At 36.8% G+C, this 17,699-nt stretch overlaps 2 protein-coding genes across 2 annotated transcripts in view; one reads left to right on the top strand and one right to left on the bottom strand.

Annotated features, from left to right (window-relative positions):
- Nucleotides 1-12,083, top strand: part of LOC113508658 (ankyrin repeat domain-containing protein 29) — a 32,009-nt gene extending 19,926 nt beyond the window's left edge. Inside the window, exons 2-8 of the mRNA XM_026891738.1 lie at nucleotides 3,383-3,493; nucleotides 9,841-9,939; nucleotides 10,240-10,338; nucleotides 10,521-10,619; nucleotides 10,764-10,961; nucleotides 11,380-11,475; nucleotides 11,886-12,083. Coding sequence (XP_026747539.1) covers nucleotides 3,383-3,493; nucleotides 9,841-9,939; nucleotides 10,240-10,338; nucleotides 10,521-10,619; nucleotides 10,764-10,961; nucleotides 11,380-11,475; nucleotides 11,886-12,083 — 900 coding nt within the window. The remainder of the gene's footprint in view (nucleotides 1-3,382; nucleotides 3,494-9,840; nucleotides 9,940-10,239; nucleotides 10,339-10,520; nucleotides 10,620-10,763; nucleotides 10,962-11,379; nucleotides 11,476-11,885) is intronic.
- A 1,411-nt stretch (nucleotides 12,084-13,494) lies between these two features.
- On the bottom strand, nucleotides 13,495-16,707 carry LOC113508814 (lymphokine-activated killer T-cell-originated protein kinase). The gene is made up of 5 exons (XM_026891941.1): nucleotides 16,506-16,707; nucleotides 16,115-16,410; nucleotides 15,675-15,870; nucleotides 15,001-15,210; nucleotides 13,495-14,591 (listed from the first exon to the last, which is right to left on the bottom strand). Exons 1-5 carry the CDS (start codon nucleotides 16,606-16,608, stop codon nucleotides 14,410-14,412), a joined length of 987 nt encoding a protein of 328 aa, XP_026747742.1. The 5' UTR covers nucleotides 16,609-16,707; the 3' UTR covers nucleotides 13,495-14,409.
- Nucleotides 16,708-17,699: the final 992 nt, after the last annotated feature.

Genomic DNA, 17,699 nt, shown 5'->3' with positions numbered 1-17,699 from the left:
TATAGAAAAAAGCCGTATGAACAAAACGAAAAAATAACCATGCCATGTTGAATAGTGGCAACCCTGCTGGTAGAGGAAAGAAGTTAATTGGTAGTTATGCATGTAAGGATGTGGTTTGTACTGCCCACGGGGGAACAAAAACATACACATTGGCAATACGCATTCGCCGAACTAACTAAAGGCAACCAGGCAAGACAGGCAAGAAATCCTACATCGAAACAGAAAAGGAATTTGTCGTGTCAGATGTATGAGTAGGAAGTAGGGGAGAAAGAAGACTTTTACTTTTTCCAAAACTAAACCATTTTACTTTTTGTAAAATTAAAACCAGTACTGCTCCCAAGAGTATGCTCTGGTTGATAGCTGATGTATTCAACATTGCAGAAACAACAGGAGAAAGTCCTAGGTCAAGTCATTTTATTATTATCTTAACCACAAGATAGAAGGTGAAGTGTGGTCGCCAGGTGAAAACTGCCCACTGACAGAATCGTAACGCATGACTGATGTGTGTGAAAACATAAACGTTTGACGGAAGACAAGTTCTTGTGAACAAATCGCTGTCAATTTTAAAACTTCGATAATTACTGTAATTATACCGTTTAACACTTTATAAATTTCGTTTAAATAGATGGGTAATTACGTGCGTTTATCAACATGCATCTTCAAATATTGGAGTTAGGTACTAGTTTTTTAAAGAAACAGGTTTTGCCACGGGTTCAGATTTACTTGAAAAGAATTTGGTGTAACGGCCAAATAGGCCAATAGCTCCAAAAGTCTATGAAAGTAAAACCTAGAATTTCAGACTTCGTATTTTGGCACAATGCCATAGTGAACGTGAAACGAAAAAAGAGGCTCTTACTCGCGGTAGAATGACAAAGGCGACCACTATTAACGATGCCCAGAATATAAATGCAAAGCCGCGCGAGCCTTTTGCTTACAAATAGTCAATCAGTGGTACTTTTAGGGCTCAATAAAATAATAACTCAAGTTCTGTTTTGTACAAAATAATCACGTCTGCTCCTGTTTACCACTGATTACGAACACCTATTTTTCCCCTGCACACACATTAAGCTTCAAGGTTTAACAGAAATACATTTTCTTCTATTATTCAGAACATTCGCTATTATTGTTAAACTCCAAAAATATTTGCACAAGTGAAGAATTTAGTTCAATTCGATACACTGCTTCACGCGCTCTTGTGTACATACCGCTTATGTGTTCGATATTGCTTGGCAAATTGACCATACTGCGAAGTGTCTGGACTACATTACTACCTTTTCAAAGGTATATTACAGGCTATTTTACGAATGGAAAGGGGGAAGTCTCGCTAACATATTAATAAAGCCTGCTGTAACTATTACTCACGTACTTTACGACACCTCACATTTATTACGCCGCCCACATATCGCTTGCAGAAATGTCACTTATTGCGAGTCCGTAATTACTTATCGAGTACTTAAAGTAATCGTGCACTTATGCACTCAAAGATCGCAATACACTTACCGATTGCAGTAATCAGTATCGAATCATGCAGTAAATCAATTGCGAGAACCCTCGACTCGATGGTATCGATAAAACACGAATTCGCTCTTACTACTGATGGAAAATGTTCAGATTATGTTGAGCTGAAATACGTTAAGTGATGAGCGAGCGATATTCCAGGAGTATTTGGATTGATGATTTTTGTCGAGTAGAATTATATCAATAAAAACACTAATAAGCTAATATTATAAATGCGAAAATATGTCTGTGTGTTTGTATGAATGTGAGTATTTTTTTTAACCTCTTCACACCCGAACGGCTGGAGTGATTTCTTGCCGATTTTTCATTTGGTATTATCCGAATTCGTTTCGAATAATAATAATGGTTTACTTCCAAGCTGAACTACTTACATAGATGGATTTATCAGTATTGTTTTTCAACTATTAATTATTTTCTTAATAGTCGCTTTAGCAAAATACTCAGGAAACTATTACCACCTAATTGTATCACCTTGACCCTACTGCCCCAAATCACTAAATGTTGACACATTTTAATTAAATCTCCCTCGTGGGCCATGTTCCACATTCGGAGCTCGGTAATCAGTGCAGTGTTCAGGGGGAGGTCTGGACAAACTGATCACGTTACCAATCGGTATCAAATTTTGACTATAATTGTTAATTTACAGCGTGTAATATCGGGGAGTATGTGCGTATGTAGAGACACTTCAGTTAGTTACAAAAAATAGTCTCCAAAGGTGATCTCTAGGTTTAAGGAGAACATTAATAAATTGACGGAGAGCATTATGGCGACATAAAAAAAGCAAATTATTTTATTTACATATATTCCACATAATTTACAGAATTATTCCACACAAACTTTCGCTATGGTTTTGCATAACTCCTATCATAAATATTCAACAAAAATACTTATGTCAACAAACTCTCTTCAGCAAAGAATCACTGACAAGTTTGCGGACGATCTAATATCCTTATTTGGGATTCACGACCGTTATTTGACATTGACTGTCCCCTACAGAGCATTATTCTGAATTTAAATGTTTGTTTAATAGTTTACCGTTTTTCCCAACTGGTTTTCAAAACCGAGTGTACATTTACGGCAAAAGAAATCTTACGAGAAAGTATCGTGACGCATTCATCGCCATTCATTTGTTTTACTATAACCAGGTGTTTAAATTTTGCGTGCGACACTATCTAATTAGCCTAATTATTATAATAGTGTACACTTAATATTCTCTACAATAACTGTTGTGTATTTAAACGTAACAATACCCTATACCCAACAGTTAGTGATCTTAAACAGTGCAGTTATAAGTGATGATAGCGTGACTGGCACGCGAGCCGGACACGCGAATATCTGCAATTGTTTAAAGTTTTAAACTCAGATACCTATATTTGTGATTTATTACCGAACCGCGATAACTAAGTGTGAAATGTGATTCGTTGCGGATATTATTCGCAACTTTATACATTTTTTATTCGTCTGCTGTCCGCCTGGTTAAGCTCACGAACTGCTTCCTTAACGATGTTTTACCGTCTAATAATTTGTACATAGGAACTCTTTAATATGCTGTTAATAGTTTTTACCGTTTTTGTAAGCTAACAAATCTTATATTAATTCGACAAATAAAGGAAATGGATCAAGTGAATCTATTTATTCAGGACTAAAACCGTTGAAGAACATTTTTGTTTTGTCTTTCTGTCCTTACTTCCTGTTCGGAAAATAGTTTGTAATCACAACGGTTACAACTGCATATTTCGTCATTCAATTACGAGGTAACCACTATCCCTAACTAAAGTCTTGTAGCAAGAAGTAAATGGTCTGGGAACTATTTTTTTTCTACAAGTATTGTTGTATTTATGTGTTTGTGTTTGTTTGCCAACAGAAAGAGTCTCGCACGGACGTGCAGTTCCACCTGGCGGCCTTGAGGGGGGACTGTGACAAGCTACGGCAGCTCCTCGACACCGGGAAGGTTCACATCGACTCCAGGGATCGGGTGAGTGTCACCTGATAGTTGGAACTTTCTGGCAGTTGGAATTGTATATGCTGAAGACTATATGAATTTTTGAGATTCGTCTACAAGTCCATGAATATGTGGGAGCTACATATCTAAAAACAGCTTAGATTCTATGTAGCTAGTTTTACCTATATCCGCAGTCAAACTCTCAATACAAATTTTGAGAAAGTTGGCAATATCAATTTTGTAAGTAAACAAATAACCATCCAAAAATTTCTCACAAAACTTTACAAGTTATTCACATAAACATGTCAGAATCTCTTATGAAAGTTTAAAAAAATGTAGAAACGTGACTTCGCACCTTTTACAAAGATCGTTTATTAAGATTAGCCGTCTCTTGTGAACATGATGAGTCACCGATCGTCAAGTGTTACGCGTGCGCTGTGACGTGGTTGATGACAAGCTCTTGACTTGGGTACTTCACCTCACGAAGACTGATCGAGATAGATACTGTACCCGAGAATATATTAAGCTTAGGTTCTCGTCTATGTGCTACATTGGATCTTGATGGATCGTTTGCTTGTCTTGTTATTGTGGGGTCACGAATTGTGGTGTAGGACGAGTAAGAATTTCAATTTATCGTAGTTTAGATCTATTCAGATAAAATTAAAAACATGAATCTTGCAAAACAATGACTTCATACATTTTCATAAGCTCATCATAAAGCGAAACGGATGTGTTATAAATTCAAAAAATTACGCACAAATATTTTCTCTTGCGCGGTCTCTAATTAATCAATTTCCAAATGAAAGGGTACGCAAGAATCTCATTAATCTCGGCGCCATTATGAGGTACACAATGAATTACAAAGCTTTTATAACGAATTCCGTATACTTTCAACCAATCTACATTTTTTGTTACACGACATTCATCGCAACTCGCTCCAAGCTAGATGCTTGAGCGTTTTCATTTTTAGTTTCCCCTATCCTAGCAAACAGCTTCTTGTATTTAATTTCTGAAGCTGTTCGATGTGTGCTAAATTTTAAGTTTGTCTGTCTAGATAAATATTAGAAGATATTTTTAATGCTTTTTATCGCTTTTTATTCGCCTAAAATATTCCCTTATTTTAAATATCGCTAGATAATATAATACCTATTACTTTAAAACGTTTTTGTTGAGAATACTGAGAACTCGCGATCGCCTATCATTTACGGCGTAACAATTAAGGTCATGAATTCATAACAGAGTCGACCCGCCATGTTATATTACCACCATAATAACTCACAACACAACGTTATGTAAGGCTAAGGCCACTAATGTGAACAAACATTTGAGAAATAGTTCTTACAGCAAGCCAATGTTGGATCAAAGATTGGTTGTGTTGGTGTTAGCCTCCAATTCCCGTTACGCATTATTTTAAGTATTAAAGTAATACCAATCTATATTTTGTCTTATTGCTGGACAGGTTGAGTTTCTTTCTAAATAGGGAAGGTTTCACGCTAGCTCACTGCGCGATCCAGATTCCAATCATTAGAATCTGAGATCCTGGTTTTCGAACAATATTTTCATCATTGCTGTTAGTGGTGTTTTAGAAAGTATCAAAGTTTAATTGTCGTGTTAATTGCGTGCAATACAGGATTAATATATTAAAAAGTATATAAAACATTTCAATTCTGCGAAGTACTCGTAAAAATCTACTATTTATTACTATGATCTTACTTCTAGCATTACTCGTCAAAAATATCGTTTATAGAAATATTAATTGGAAATAATATGACACTAATAAAATAACACTTCTTAAGTACCTTGCTTGTGTTTTTTAACACAAGCAAAACAAGCTCTAATCATACTTAATGGAATGTTTTAAAATCAGATAATTTAAGCATATCATTGAAAGTGCAACAACTTGACCCAAATAGGTTTTGGTTCAAAGAATTTATTCTCAATACGACAAATAAAATAGTCACTTCTTTGAGAACAATAGGGTAAAAGTATTTTTTGTAACATTCATTAGTCTGAGAGTCAGTTGGAGGTACCCACTCAATCCATCGAGCCGCAGAGTCAAATTTCATAATTATCCTCTTTAAAAATGGTTGGCGTCTTTTTTTTTTTTCGCCTCTTAACTCAAAGATTACGGGTTAAGACCCGTCCAAAGTTCGTGTATGAATAACGTCACAAGTCAATGTAATATTATAAACAGCTCGTTTCGTAACAGTTACCTAACTATAATATAATGTGAGAACACGCTGTATAAGTGAACACAAGGTGGCCGACGCGAGACGTGCGAATTCATTGCGTATTGTTTACTTCTCATGTATGTATGGCGTGCGACTTGTGTGTGCTGGACGTAAGGTGACAACGCTACGTAGTACGTTGTATTAACGATGTCTAATTGACTATACATTCATATAATAAAATCATGGAATAGTAAAATCTGTTATTTTTTTTAAGAATCGTCTCGTAAGCTACCGATTTTTCTATGTGCATTTCTAGGAACTCAGCAGTTGTCGTGGGTAAAATCGGTTTCTAAATACCTAAGAGAGTTATGCCAATTTGGAGAATTACGAGGAAAATGTATTCGTAAGATATTGCCCAAAGTCACTTTTCCATGCTGGTAGAGCAGCTTTTGTGAAGCGGATTTTTTTTAATAAGTTTTTTTAAAATAATAAATAAAATATAATTCAGGTCGACTCATGACCAGCGGGGTCCGTTCTTAAACAGTTACGAATATGAACACTATAATTTTCTCATCAATGTGTGTGTGAGTGTCCTAAAATATAACAATAATGTTAGATGATTAATAGCATTATACAATCGTGTGTAACGCATTTCTAAAGTTACAACCTCTCACAGACTGAAAGTTATTGTTGCTAAAGTAATTTCAAACGGCCATTATACTCCTTAAACTACGTTTTGTTTTCGTGATTCAATTCACCATTCGGTCCTGAAATGGTAGCTATCCAAGTATCCAATATTATCAGCGTCGTTAGCTGTTAATCAAACACAGTTCTAACTTTTGCTACTATACGAATTGGCGCTAGTGTCGGGGGATCGACAACTCAACCTCAATTCCTTAGTTCTCAATTCTGCCGGTATTAAGCCTACAGACATTACAGACATTTTATTATAATCAATTTAGTGAACACGTTAGTACATCACGCATTGACATATCTTCCAACACTCTTTCACCATCGTGCCTCGCATACCGTCCGGCATTTCACAATTTCTTTACGACTCATCGGAACGATAAATTAATCAATTAAAACTTTTTCTCTTGAGGATTTACATAAACATGAATAGTAATTACGATTATGCATGTAACATTCTCGAATCGGTAATAATTACGTTGTATTAGCATGTTCTTACTGTGAGTCGCGTGCGATGCGGCGGCGAGGCGGGGTAGCGATGCACCGGTGCTGAACGGACATGTAACTGGATTATGGCAAGAAGCTGTGCCTTTCCTTCGTTATGGTTGTAAAGAGTAACAGAAGCCGGTGTGTGAGAAGGGCCTGCGTTCTACAAACTTAATTTTATTTCATCACCCGGGCACATGCCCTGATGCCCATAGACTTTCATTGAACGCCCTGGGGAATGCGGAGAGGTCCGGACTCATAACGGCCAACACCACCGGAGTGGTTCACCCTTCCTTTGTACCTGCAAATGGTTTGCGATACAAACCATTGTAATAACTTCCTATCTAACCTAAGTTCCTATCCGAGCCCATAGTCTTTGATACCGGAAGACTTTGGTCTCAAACAACGTGATATTATTTTAAGATTCCATGAGATAGTTCGGCAGTAATTGCTAAAGCATTCGACGGAAATCAGAAACTAAATTAAGTCGAGTGCAATAAGCGTATAAGCTCAAGTAGCTGTTTACTTTACGCCTCAAAACGTTAAGCATAAACTACAGTTTAAACTGTAGCTAACGCAGAAAGTGTGAAGCTGCACTCGCCAGTCACCATTACTGACAACAGTTAACCGCTCGTTACAACTAAACATAAACTTAATGTTAAAGTAAACATTACTTTATAATTACACTCAAATACTTGTGAAACACGGAACTAAGTAAAAATGAGTGTTTAATAGAGCTGCTAACACGAAGGTTATAATTAACTTAAATACTTTTTCGACATCTAATAAATTAGTTGGCCATTAAATATCTACTTGTTAAATTAAACAAAACAACTACTCTCTCACTCTAGCCAAGAGACATTTTGATATTGGTACGTTTGTATTTTTTTTAGACTGATTTAGGTAATTTCATTTTCTTTTAAATAATTTACTTTTTTCTATTCAATTAATTTATTTTATAATATAACTTAATTCTAGAATGCCATTTTACCCTTGTGTTCTTTTATTATTCTGAGAGGTCTTCATTATTACTGCTAGGTTTGCAAAACAAAGGGTCATGCAAAATCGAAAGTCGTCCGCCTTCGCTATCGACCTAAATCCCAGTTAATGAATGATAAGCTGTCATGATGTACATTGCTGCACCAGCTCAGGAGTACGTGCTGCCTGTAGAAGGTGGCGGAAGTCGCCGCTTTAGTGAGGGCTTAGCGTTTAACAGTGTTTAAAGAGTACCGCTGTCAACGTGACGCGGGTCATGATTAGGAATAAACAACTGACTTGAAATTATTGTTAAAAATGCATTTGATTAATTTAGTTTTTAGTTAGGTACCTACTGTCAACTGTTTTTTAATGTGTATCATTTAGTATTCATTGTTATGTTTACATGTATTTTAATAATATAATTGAACTCTTTGCAACAGTCGATGATGAAGAATGAAAGTAAGTAAGATATTCCGATGTTGTAGTCATTGTAGCGATAGGTGATTAGACTGTCAAAGGTCTTAAGTTTATTTAAAAAAAGGGTAGGTACACGAAGTCAAATCTTTCTACTCTACAATTCTCTCTCAACGCCAATCTCAATTAATACACCGTTTGAGTTCTCTTTTAAGTAAACGTTTTGCGTAGGCTTCATCAAGGCAAAGTAAACGCCGTCCTACATTTCAGGCCTATGCTTTACGCTAGAAAAAGGTGAATGAAAATTTTAACGAGTTCCTTTTTAACGTCGGCAAATAGAGGGCTCTCTGAACACGTTTATGGCAATATACATTCTTCGGGCCGTTTCACAAGTGTGGAATACGGGAAAAGGTCACGTTTATACGTATTATGATCATCCAGACACGAATACCACCTGCCCCATGTCACTTTTAGCTACAAAGCCACAGAAGGTTTACCTACCAATACAAGTACTAATAGAAATATTATTTGAAATACATTTTTAAATTAATCTGATAGTATTTAGATGCGGTTTAGATGAGATTTCATTATCTACATGACACGTTTTTTTGTAAATTAATATATAATATAATATTGGACAATATTCACACAACGCCATCTAGTCTCAAATTAAGCAGAGCTTGTGTGATGAGTACTAGACAACTGATAAACATACTTATGTAGTTCTAAATACATACATAATATAGATAAATTACACCCAGACACAGAACAAATGATCGTGCTCATCACACAAACATTTGTCCTGGGTGGGAATCGAACCCACGACCTCCGGTATAGCAGTCAGGGTCACTAACCACTAAACCAACAGGCCAGTCAAATTAGCAGTTGCTTACCAAAATCTCGGCTTTTATATTCAGAACACTACTAAATGGTCTCGGCACTAATACTTTGCTTTTTATGAAAAAAAATGTGTTTCGCAGAGAGTTCTTACAAGACTAGGGATATCCTTAACTCCTCATCTTTTTAAATCGAACTAACAACTTTGGTGACGCGGATTCTTAATTGTTTAAGAATGGTTTAATCACGCGTATTTATTGGGATGGCCCTACTAGTTTCACAGCTAACCGGATGAGCTGTCGCGGTGGCGGGAGAGCAAGTCGAACTTATAAAAAATATAATATCTGCGTTCTTTCATAGTTGCTGTCCCTAAATTAACTGAAACTCTGTGTTACAGGTTGATTCTTAGTTACAGATTTTGGTACACATTGCTATACATATTGCCATCTCTCCTATCGTTATCTCAGCTCTCCATTCTCGTTGAGATAAATTGTATTACACATGCATATTTTAGATTAGATTACCTATTTTAGTGGACTATAAAAACCTGTTGTGTAACTCGCTTTGATATGTGACGTATGGACCGTTATGATTGTAATATTTTTTTACTGGCTGATCTTAAATACGTACTGTTTTTGTAAATGGAAAAAAAATTGAAGAAACAAGAGCTAAGATGCTCTCAGAACATAATTTCCTTACTCAGCAGTCGCAAATCGTGCTTAATAATATTCTGTCCGTTTTGAAAGACCAAACGTAGTGTATTGGGTTACTGAAACACCACTTACTGTAATATTGTATCCACAGGATGGCACCACTCCACTCATCCTGTCAGCCGCGATGGGCCACACGGAGTGTGTGCGGGAGCTGCTGGCGCAGGGCGCAGACCCTGCCTGCAGCAGAACGGTGGGTCAACACATCACAAACAAACATAATATAGCCTACCTTACGAGAGACCTATCTCTAGAGGCCAGCTCGGCAGCACCGCTGCAGCGGTAGGCTGCAGTGTGCCACTGACTGAATGAGATTCTTTTACCAATTACCCTCTCTCTCCTGAACAGAAAAACTAAAAAAATATTTTCATTATTGTCAAAATACCGTCGCCGGAAACTAAGACTGAAATTGTAATTGCACAATGCCTAAGTAAGGTATACTTCATCTAGTTATTATATCCACCTAACTTTAAGCATAACGTGTCATTTCTAGACGGGAACGAGTGCGCTGTTCTTCGCAGCGCAGGGCGGCTTCCTTGACATCGCGCGCCTCCTGCTCGACGCCGGCGCCGCTATCGACGCTCCCAGCATGGTAACATAACCAGCATACTTTACGACCGATACCAACCTTAAAAACTGATGTAAATTTACTACCCGCTGTCATATTTTGCTTCTTTTATTAAATTAAATTATTTTATTAACCTTCTTGAAAACAAAGGAGATCTGTGTATGAAATGCTTTTTATAATTTATGAGAAATGTCTTGCATGTTTAGGACGGCGGCACACCTTTGTTCGTGGCGTGCCAGTGCGGCCATCTGCCGGTCGTCGAAGAGCTCATACGAAGAGGAGCGAACGTCAACTCCTCTATGAAGGTAAGACCTGTTATTATAACTGCAATAACTCTCATAAACATCAAAAAGTAGTCAAAATAACCTTAATTCCGAACGAGTATTTCTTTCTATTTTTCTTATCCTTTTTTTTATAATTGTCTTTAATATACGTGGTATGGTGTGCAGGACAAGGCGAGTCCCCTGTTCATAGCGGCACAGAACGGGCACGAGGAGGTGTGTGTGGCGCTAGTGGGCGCGGGCGCGGCTGTGGACGGCGCGCGCGCGGACCGCGCCACGCCGCTGTGGATCGCCGCGCAGTGCGGGCATCAGCATGTGGCCAGGCTGCTGCTGGCCGCCGGGGCCTGCGTGGACCATGTGCGCCAGGTAGCACAACAACAGAATTGCGACCAGAGTCTGCCTTGATAACAGAATGGCACTTAGACGGTTATATGTTATAGGAAAACAAATGTTTTCATTACCTCGTAGGCAAATACTTTCAAATGAATAAAATGGTATCTAGCAAGAGCATAAAAGCCACATAAACTTATTGAACATAATAGACATGCATCAACGATTTTTTTCTTATAAGGCGTTGCTCTCACGACGGGGCACGGGTAATGTCAGATTCTTACTGAATAAAACTAAACCACCGTGCAACCTCTCCCGTGTTTTAGTGTCGATTAATCTTCACTGACGGAACTAATCTATTCATGATTAATACTGAAAACAAGATTTAAAACAAAGAATAATCTTTAAAGCGGAGTCATTAATATATGTTATAATGATTACTAATATATTTCAGGATGGTGCAACACCCCTGTTCAAAGCTGCACACAAGGGTCACTCGGCGGTGGTTGTCGAACTGCTCAAATATAAACCCAACCTTGGATTACTTCCTGTAAGTTTAATTTTTAATCGAATTTCATGTGATTATTAAGTAGCTGTCACTAACTATATAATTAAAATTTCAACTATTAGGAGTTGTGGCTGCGTTAACGATATTTGATCTGTAAACGCCATCTAGTAGAGAGTAGGTGTTGCAGTTACTTGCTAAAAGATGGCGTTGTTACAAACTCACCACATATTATAGTATTCTATGAAACGATAGATGTCGCTGTTCTTTAAAGGGTTTTCGAAACTATCCAACATGTAATTTAATGTTTATTTTAGCATGTTTAACACTTAGCTGTCTAGTAACAAGGTTTATCAAACCTTAATTATTCAATATGAAAGTTTCCTAATGTTATTTTATGATTAAGTATTCTATGATAAATTTTCCACGTTACACTCGTGCACTCGTCTCCCCAGAACGGTCAGTCGGCCCTGCACGGCGCGGCCATGTTCGGGCAGCTGGCGTGCGTGCGGCTGCTGGCGCGGCGCGGCGGGCGCGCGGGGCTGGCGCTGCGCGGCGCGGGCGGCCTGACGCCGGCGCAGGCCGCCGCCGCCGCGCAGCGACACGACGTGCTCGCCTACCTGCGCAGGCTCGAGCGGGAGCTCGACACATGAACACGCGCACGCCCTACCTTGGTTAGCGGACAGCCTGCGACATCACACACTAATCATATCCTTCAGACAATAAACCCAATTGCAATCAAAATCTTACCGTTTACCCCATATATTAAAACACTGTTTGTATACTAACTCTTACGGTATCATCATTGTTAAACCCAATGCACGAATCTCAATACAATCAAAAATCTATTTGTCAAATCGAAGTAAGATGTCAGGTAAACCACTAACCAACGTTATATCTTCATCTACAAATAAACGGTGATTGATTGAACTAAAATTCAATTATTTTACTTTAATCAACTATCAGATATGTATGATAAATCTCGTTGTATGATCTGCATACAAGTCTCGTATTCCTATAGATGTAAACTGACTATTTTGTATGATGTACTCGCAGCCATACTTATAAAGCTTTATCCACTCGCCTTATGCAATACCTCACTTTTTACTGAATATTGTGATACTGTAAATGGTAGCAGGTAACAGTACTAACCTGAAATAAAATCAACGAAATCCGAAACGTATGGAGTGTTTGAAAAAACGACATTCAAATCTCTTACACTCAGTCATATGTCGAAGATTTTATGCATTTTGCTACCATTTACAGTAAACGGAACGAATTATATAAAATTGAGTTTATCGTTGGTGCTGATTTAGTCATAAGCGATAAGGAAACACTTTTCATTTTACACTAGTCAAACTTCGTCGCGGTCAAAACAGTTTAACTTGAACACCGCTGCAGAACGGAACATGTTTCACAGTAACTTACTGTTGTTATGCTATCAGCATCTAGATGGCGCTAAAAGGAAGTTTCTACTATAAATGAACTCTTGCAGGTATGAGAGTAAATGATCTAAGAAACTTCGTATTATATGTGACGTACAATAAACACCCCATCCCAATTATAGTGTAAACTGTTACTGACCGCGCGCTCATCTTTCAACACAGTAGCCTAGACGAAAAAAATGTATTTTTCATACAATCACATACACACTAGTTTATAGAGTAACTGTTGTATTGTTGTAGTGTAGTTGTAAGGCAAGTATTTATTTGTATACTTTACTTCGAATATTATGTAATACTCGCTCAATTGTATTTATAAATTGTGTCAAATTAATTTTTGGGCGATATTTTAGTACAGAATCTCATGTTTTATGATATGAATAGATCTGTATCTCGGGAAACAATAAGATGCATTTTCTTGGAATTCTTGTTAATTTTGTCATCATATGCTACATGCATTATTTACAGAGAATGGTAAGATTATTAATTTATGTGTATATTTTACCATCTTTTCTCTAAAAATATAGTATTTTAATCAATTAACTGTTATAATACAGAAGATCCATGTAATGGTCAATTACTAAACGGTTAAGGGTTAATTTCACCAAATAAAACACTTGTGTAACTTATTAATAAGTACATTAATTAACATGTATCAGTACATAGCTGTGTTGGTGTAGATAAGTTACTACATTGTTATGTTAATCAGTACAGTTGTTTTTTAATATCATGTTTTACTTACAAATATGTAGTTTTATTACACAAGTCAATACCATAATCCTTTCCAGCCTTTCCCTCCTTTTCCAAAACGTGCGTCTTCGGCGTGGGTTTTGCCCATCATATATATAACATACACAAAGACAAAAACTCCGAAAAAGCATTTGTATGTTCTACACGGGCAGTTCTGGGTTTCTGTGCATTAGCTGGCACTACAGTAAAAAGAGTCAGGTAATAAAAACAATACAATAATTATCAATACATTATTACTAGCAAACCAGGCCAGCTTTACAAAACCTTATGCTAACCTATTCAGGTCGCTACTACACATTACATGTCAATTACACTAGTCAGTGGTAGCCACGAACGAAAATCAGGCTTTAAATGTCAAGATTAGTGGTCAACTAATCAACTCTAGGCACTCATTAATCAATTTGATTGCTCAAATAACATTATTACTACAATCATGTTTGACGAAATCCAATCAACAACTTAAAACATAATGCAAGTAAAATACACAAGTAATTTTACCACCTAATGGTAGAGATTCTACACTTCATATCACTAAGTAAAACTAATTACGGCCAGGCGGAAAACATTATACGCTAGCGTGTATGTTACGGGTTTGCCCAGGTCAGGGCATAAATTCGTCAATAACTAATACTAATAATGTACCTGCCTAGGTACTTCTGAAATTAAATTGAAGTATGGGATATTTTGGAGAGTACATCTTTACGTCAAATTCTTTTGGTGCAATGTTTGGTTGTAAATACATTAAGAGTCCATCATGTGAAATCCTTAAATGATAATAAAAACATTACTATGACTCTAGTGAGTTGAGCTTGATCCTGTCACACTGGTCCAGCATGTCCCGCGCGGCCACAGCCAGGTGTTGGGCAGAAGGCCTCATGGCGGGCATGGTCTCCGTGCAGCAGTAGAACAGCGCCAGTGGGTGTGCATACTGCTTCTCCGAGATGTTTACAGGCACCGCTGGGCGTGTACCTGGGTAATGTAAATTACAGGTTCAAAAATATGTGTCCTGATACCATAACTATAAAAATGGATAATGGTTTGCATCTGATTGAAAATTAAAACATTTAAATAAATAAAATCTTGCATAAAAACAAATTGTGTCTTACATTGGCAGAAGCATTACGAATTACAAATGGTTCTGGAACCTAACTTATTATGAATAAGATAATTGTACATAAGATAATGAATTGTTGAATATCAAATAACTTAGCACCAAAATAACAATTAAGGAAGGCATAATAGTAGCTAGGCTAGTAATTCGCTTAGGTTTATATTATTATGCATCGTGACAACTGAATGAAATTCTATTAATGCATAGTTTGCTTTAACCATTAAAATTTAAGGTAAACATGAGCAAATGTTAACTGTATTTTCTTACCATATCTATCTGAAAAGTAGTCCTCCACACTGTCCGTGGTATCGTCCAGGCACTGCACACTATCATCCATTGAGTCATCATCCTCTGTTTGTGTGTGCGGCGGCATGAGCGCCATCATCTCCCACAGTGTCAACCCAAGCGGCCACACATCTGTCTTGCTGGAGATCTCACCACCATGAATCACCTCAGGAGCACTCCATGCTTCTGTTCCTGTTGATTGAAAAATGTATTAAATCTTCTGTATGCATCAAATATTTTAGTGGAAGCATTTCAGTTAATTGATAACCAGTAAAAAACATTGAGCTGTGAGGAAAAACTAAGTAATTCACACATTAATTGTAATATTGGAAATTAATTAAGGTATGAGTATGAAGAAACTATACATAACCACTTATTCAAAATATTTTTGTACATAATTACATCCTGGTTATGAAATACATCTTTGCTGTCAGAAAGGCACCAATTTGTTGATTTCAATGCCTAATTGAACAATTAACAATAATATTTGAATAATATAGGAAACATAAATTTTATAATGAGTTTCTCACTTCCAGACTGTAATTAATATATTGCTTGACTAACATACACAGATAAAACAGGGTCTGACTTCACACAATTCTGGCTGAGTAAATCAAGACAAAGAGTATTAAAATGCTCAAAAGTCAGTTACTTACCAAAATACACAGCTTTCCCCGCCTTCCTCCTGTCAACCACACCATTCTCGTCAAGTGGCAAGGTCACTCCGAAGTCACACAGCTTACAGATAACAAAGTCCCCATTGACCAGGATGTTGTAGGACTTCATGTCTCCGTGCAAGATCTGCATCTTGGTGTGCAGGTAGTCCAGAGCATTACCTATGTCTGATGCAACCTGAAACATTATAAAGTAGTGAGTGTCAATTAATAAGCAACTGAAACAGAATATATGCAGAAAGATGTATGACTGTTTTTAATTAAGTATTTAAATTAATGTAAAGAAGCTGATGTCTTATGACCTGCAAGAAATCACAGAACAATGTCTGCTGTGTATAGTATGTCCTCACATGTTATTGTTTAAGTAAAAAAACTGGTTAAATCCTAATTGCTATGAAGTAAAGAATGTTGATGAAACTTACTTTCAAAATCTGTTTAGGTAAGAATGGTTCTCCATTATCTTCAATCCTCTTTTCAATCATATCACCGAGGGACAGGTCACAGGCTTCCATTCCTAAGTACAGGATCTTTCCCTTGCTGAACGCTCGGAACCCGACGATGTTGGGGTGTGACATGCGCTGCAGGAGATCAGCCTCCGTCTTGATCCGCTCGGTGTACACTTTGTTGGGCTTAACACGTTTGTTCAACATTTTAAGAGCCCACGGTGAACGAATCTGTCCCGCTCGGGGAGATCTCACTAGTTGCATTACGTTTACACCTTAAATTTGAGAAAATATATGAGTTGAGATAATTAGGAAATCAAAAAAATATTACCATGTGGTAAATTATCTCACAAAACATTGCTAAAGTTACCTGTTCCATATCCCAGGCGATTTAAGAACGGTGAAGGTGGTATAGTTATCTTTTCATTTACATCTAAAGCTTTGTTTTTTATTGGTGTTCTGAATTCAGTCATGGTTATATACAATTAAATAAAACAATTCAATATTTTACACGGAACAGAGTTACACTGTCGAAGTAACGTTCGCCACAGTTAGAATTTAAAATTTGAAGTTTGTCCACTTGACAAGCTTATATTCGACAGGGAGGCACGACTGCCAACATAACGCTACAACAGGTTGCGACCATAGACTTATGTAAATATTTTATTTTTTTCGGCTGTCATTACGAATGTCTAAGCGTACTAAAATCAAACTAAAATACTTTATCGTATTATTACTATGGTTATAAGGTTACGGGTAAAGTAATAATTGAAAATTTTTTTTTATTTCAAATATACATTGAAATGAGCCCCAAAACTAAATTGAAATTTAAAAAATATCTAAACATGTCGTCAGCTAATTATAGTCAACTATAAAATATATTGTAAATATCTTTTACAAAGAAGTAAATAGGTACCTAATGATTACCTAACTCAATTTTATTTGAAGAGGCGTTAAATTTATTTTGGTTTGTATATCTACATAAGCTCGGCTCCGTATACAATGTTTTAATTATATCACATTTCTTTTTTTTCTTGTTTGTATGTTTGTCGTTCCGGTTGGATTTTTGAGACACTTCCCAATAAGCTAGCATGCCGCAATTTTCAGGGTAGCTACAAACCCGATGACAATGCAGTTAACACTTAAAAGAGTGTCTGGACCGATTTTGATAAAATTTGATTGAAATGACATTTAAAAACGTGGGTATTTCGATTTTTTTAATCAACTAATTTTGTTTTTTGTCTTTACGCACTAAACAGTTTTGGAGCCTTTGTATGCAACGGTAAGTCAGGCAAGTGAGTGAATGCCATGCTGCCAAGGTGTAAACGCAATGTTTTTACACAAAAGGATGCTCTTCATCTTTTTCTCAACTAGAGACTGTTTTGATGTGTGTTATAGAAGTTTCCATTCAGCTTTGCTTTTTATTTACGTCCGGTTTGTATTAAATTTATTCTGAGTATGTGCGTCTACATGGTGTAATAAAATTATTATTATTTAATATACTAATTGTTATTATTATATATTTTTAGATATATTTGATGAGCAAAGTATTTTCTAGTTGATC

The sequence above is a fragment of the Trichoplusia ni genome, chromosome 3, assembly GCF_003590095.1.
Source record: "Trichoplusia ni isolate ovarian cell line Hi5 chromosome 3, tn1, whole genome shotgun sequence".
Classification (NCBI taxonomy): domain Eukaryota; kingdom Metazoa; phylum Arthropoda; class Insecta; order Lepidoptera; family Noctuidae; genus Trichoplusia; species Trichoplusia ni.
Note: the sequence above shows the minus strand (reverse complement) of the source record. Positions and strands in the feature narration are given on the sequence as shown.

Coding starts and splice junctions, on each gene's coding strand:
- LOC113508814 (XM_026891941.1), bottom strand. CDS start 16,608: ATGACTGAATTCAGAACACCAATAAAAAACAAAGCTTTAGATGTAAAT. Junction 15,871..16,114: donor TACCTAAACAGATTTTGAAA/GTAAGTTTCATC, acceptor ATAATGTTTCAG/GTTGCATCAGACATAGGTAA. Junction 15,211..15,674: donor GGGGAAAGCTGTGTATTTTG/GTAAGTAACTGA, acceptor TTCAATCAACAG/GAACAGAAGCATGGAGTGCT.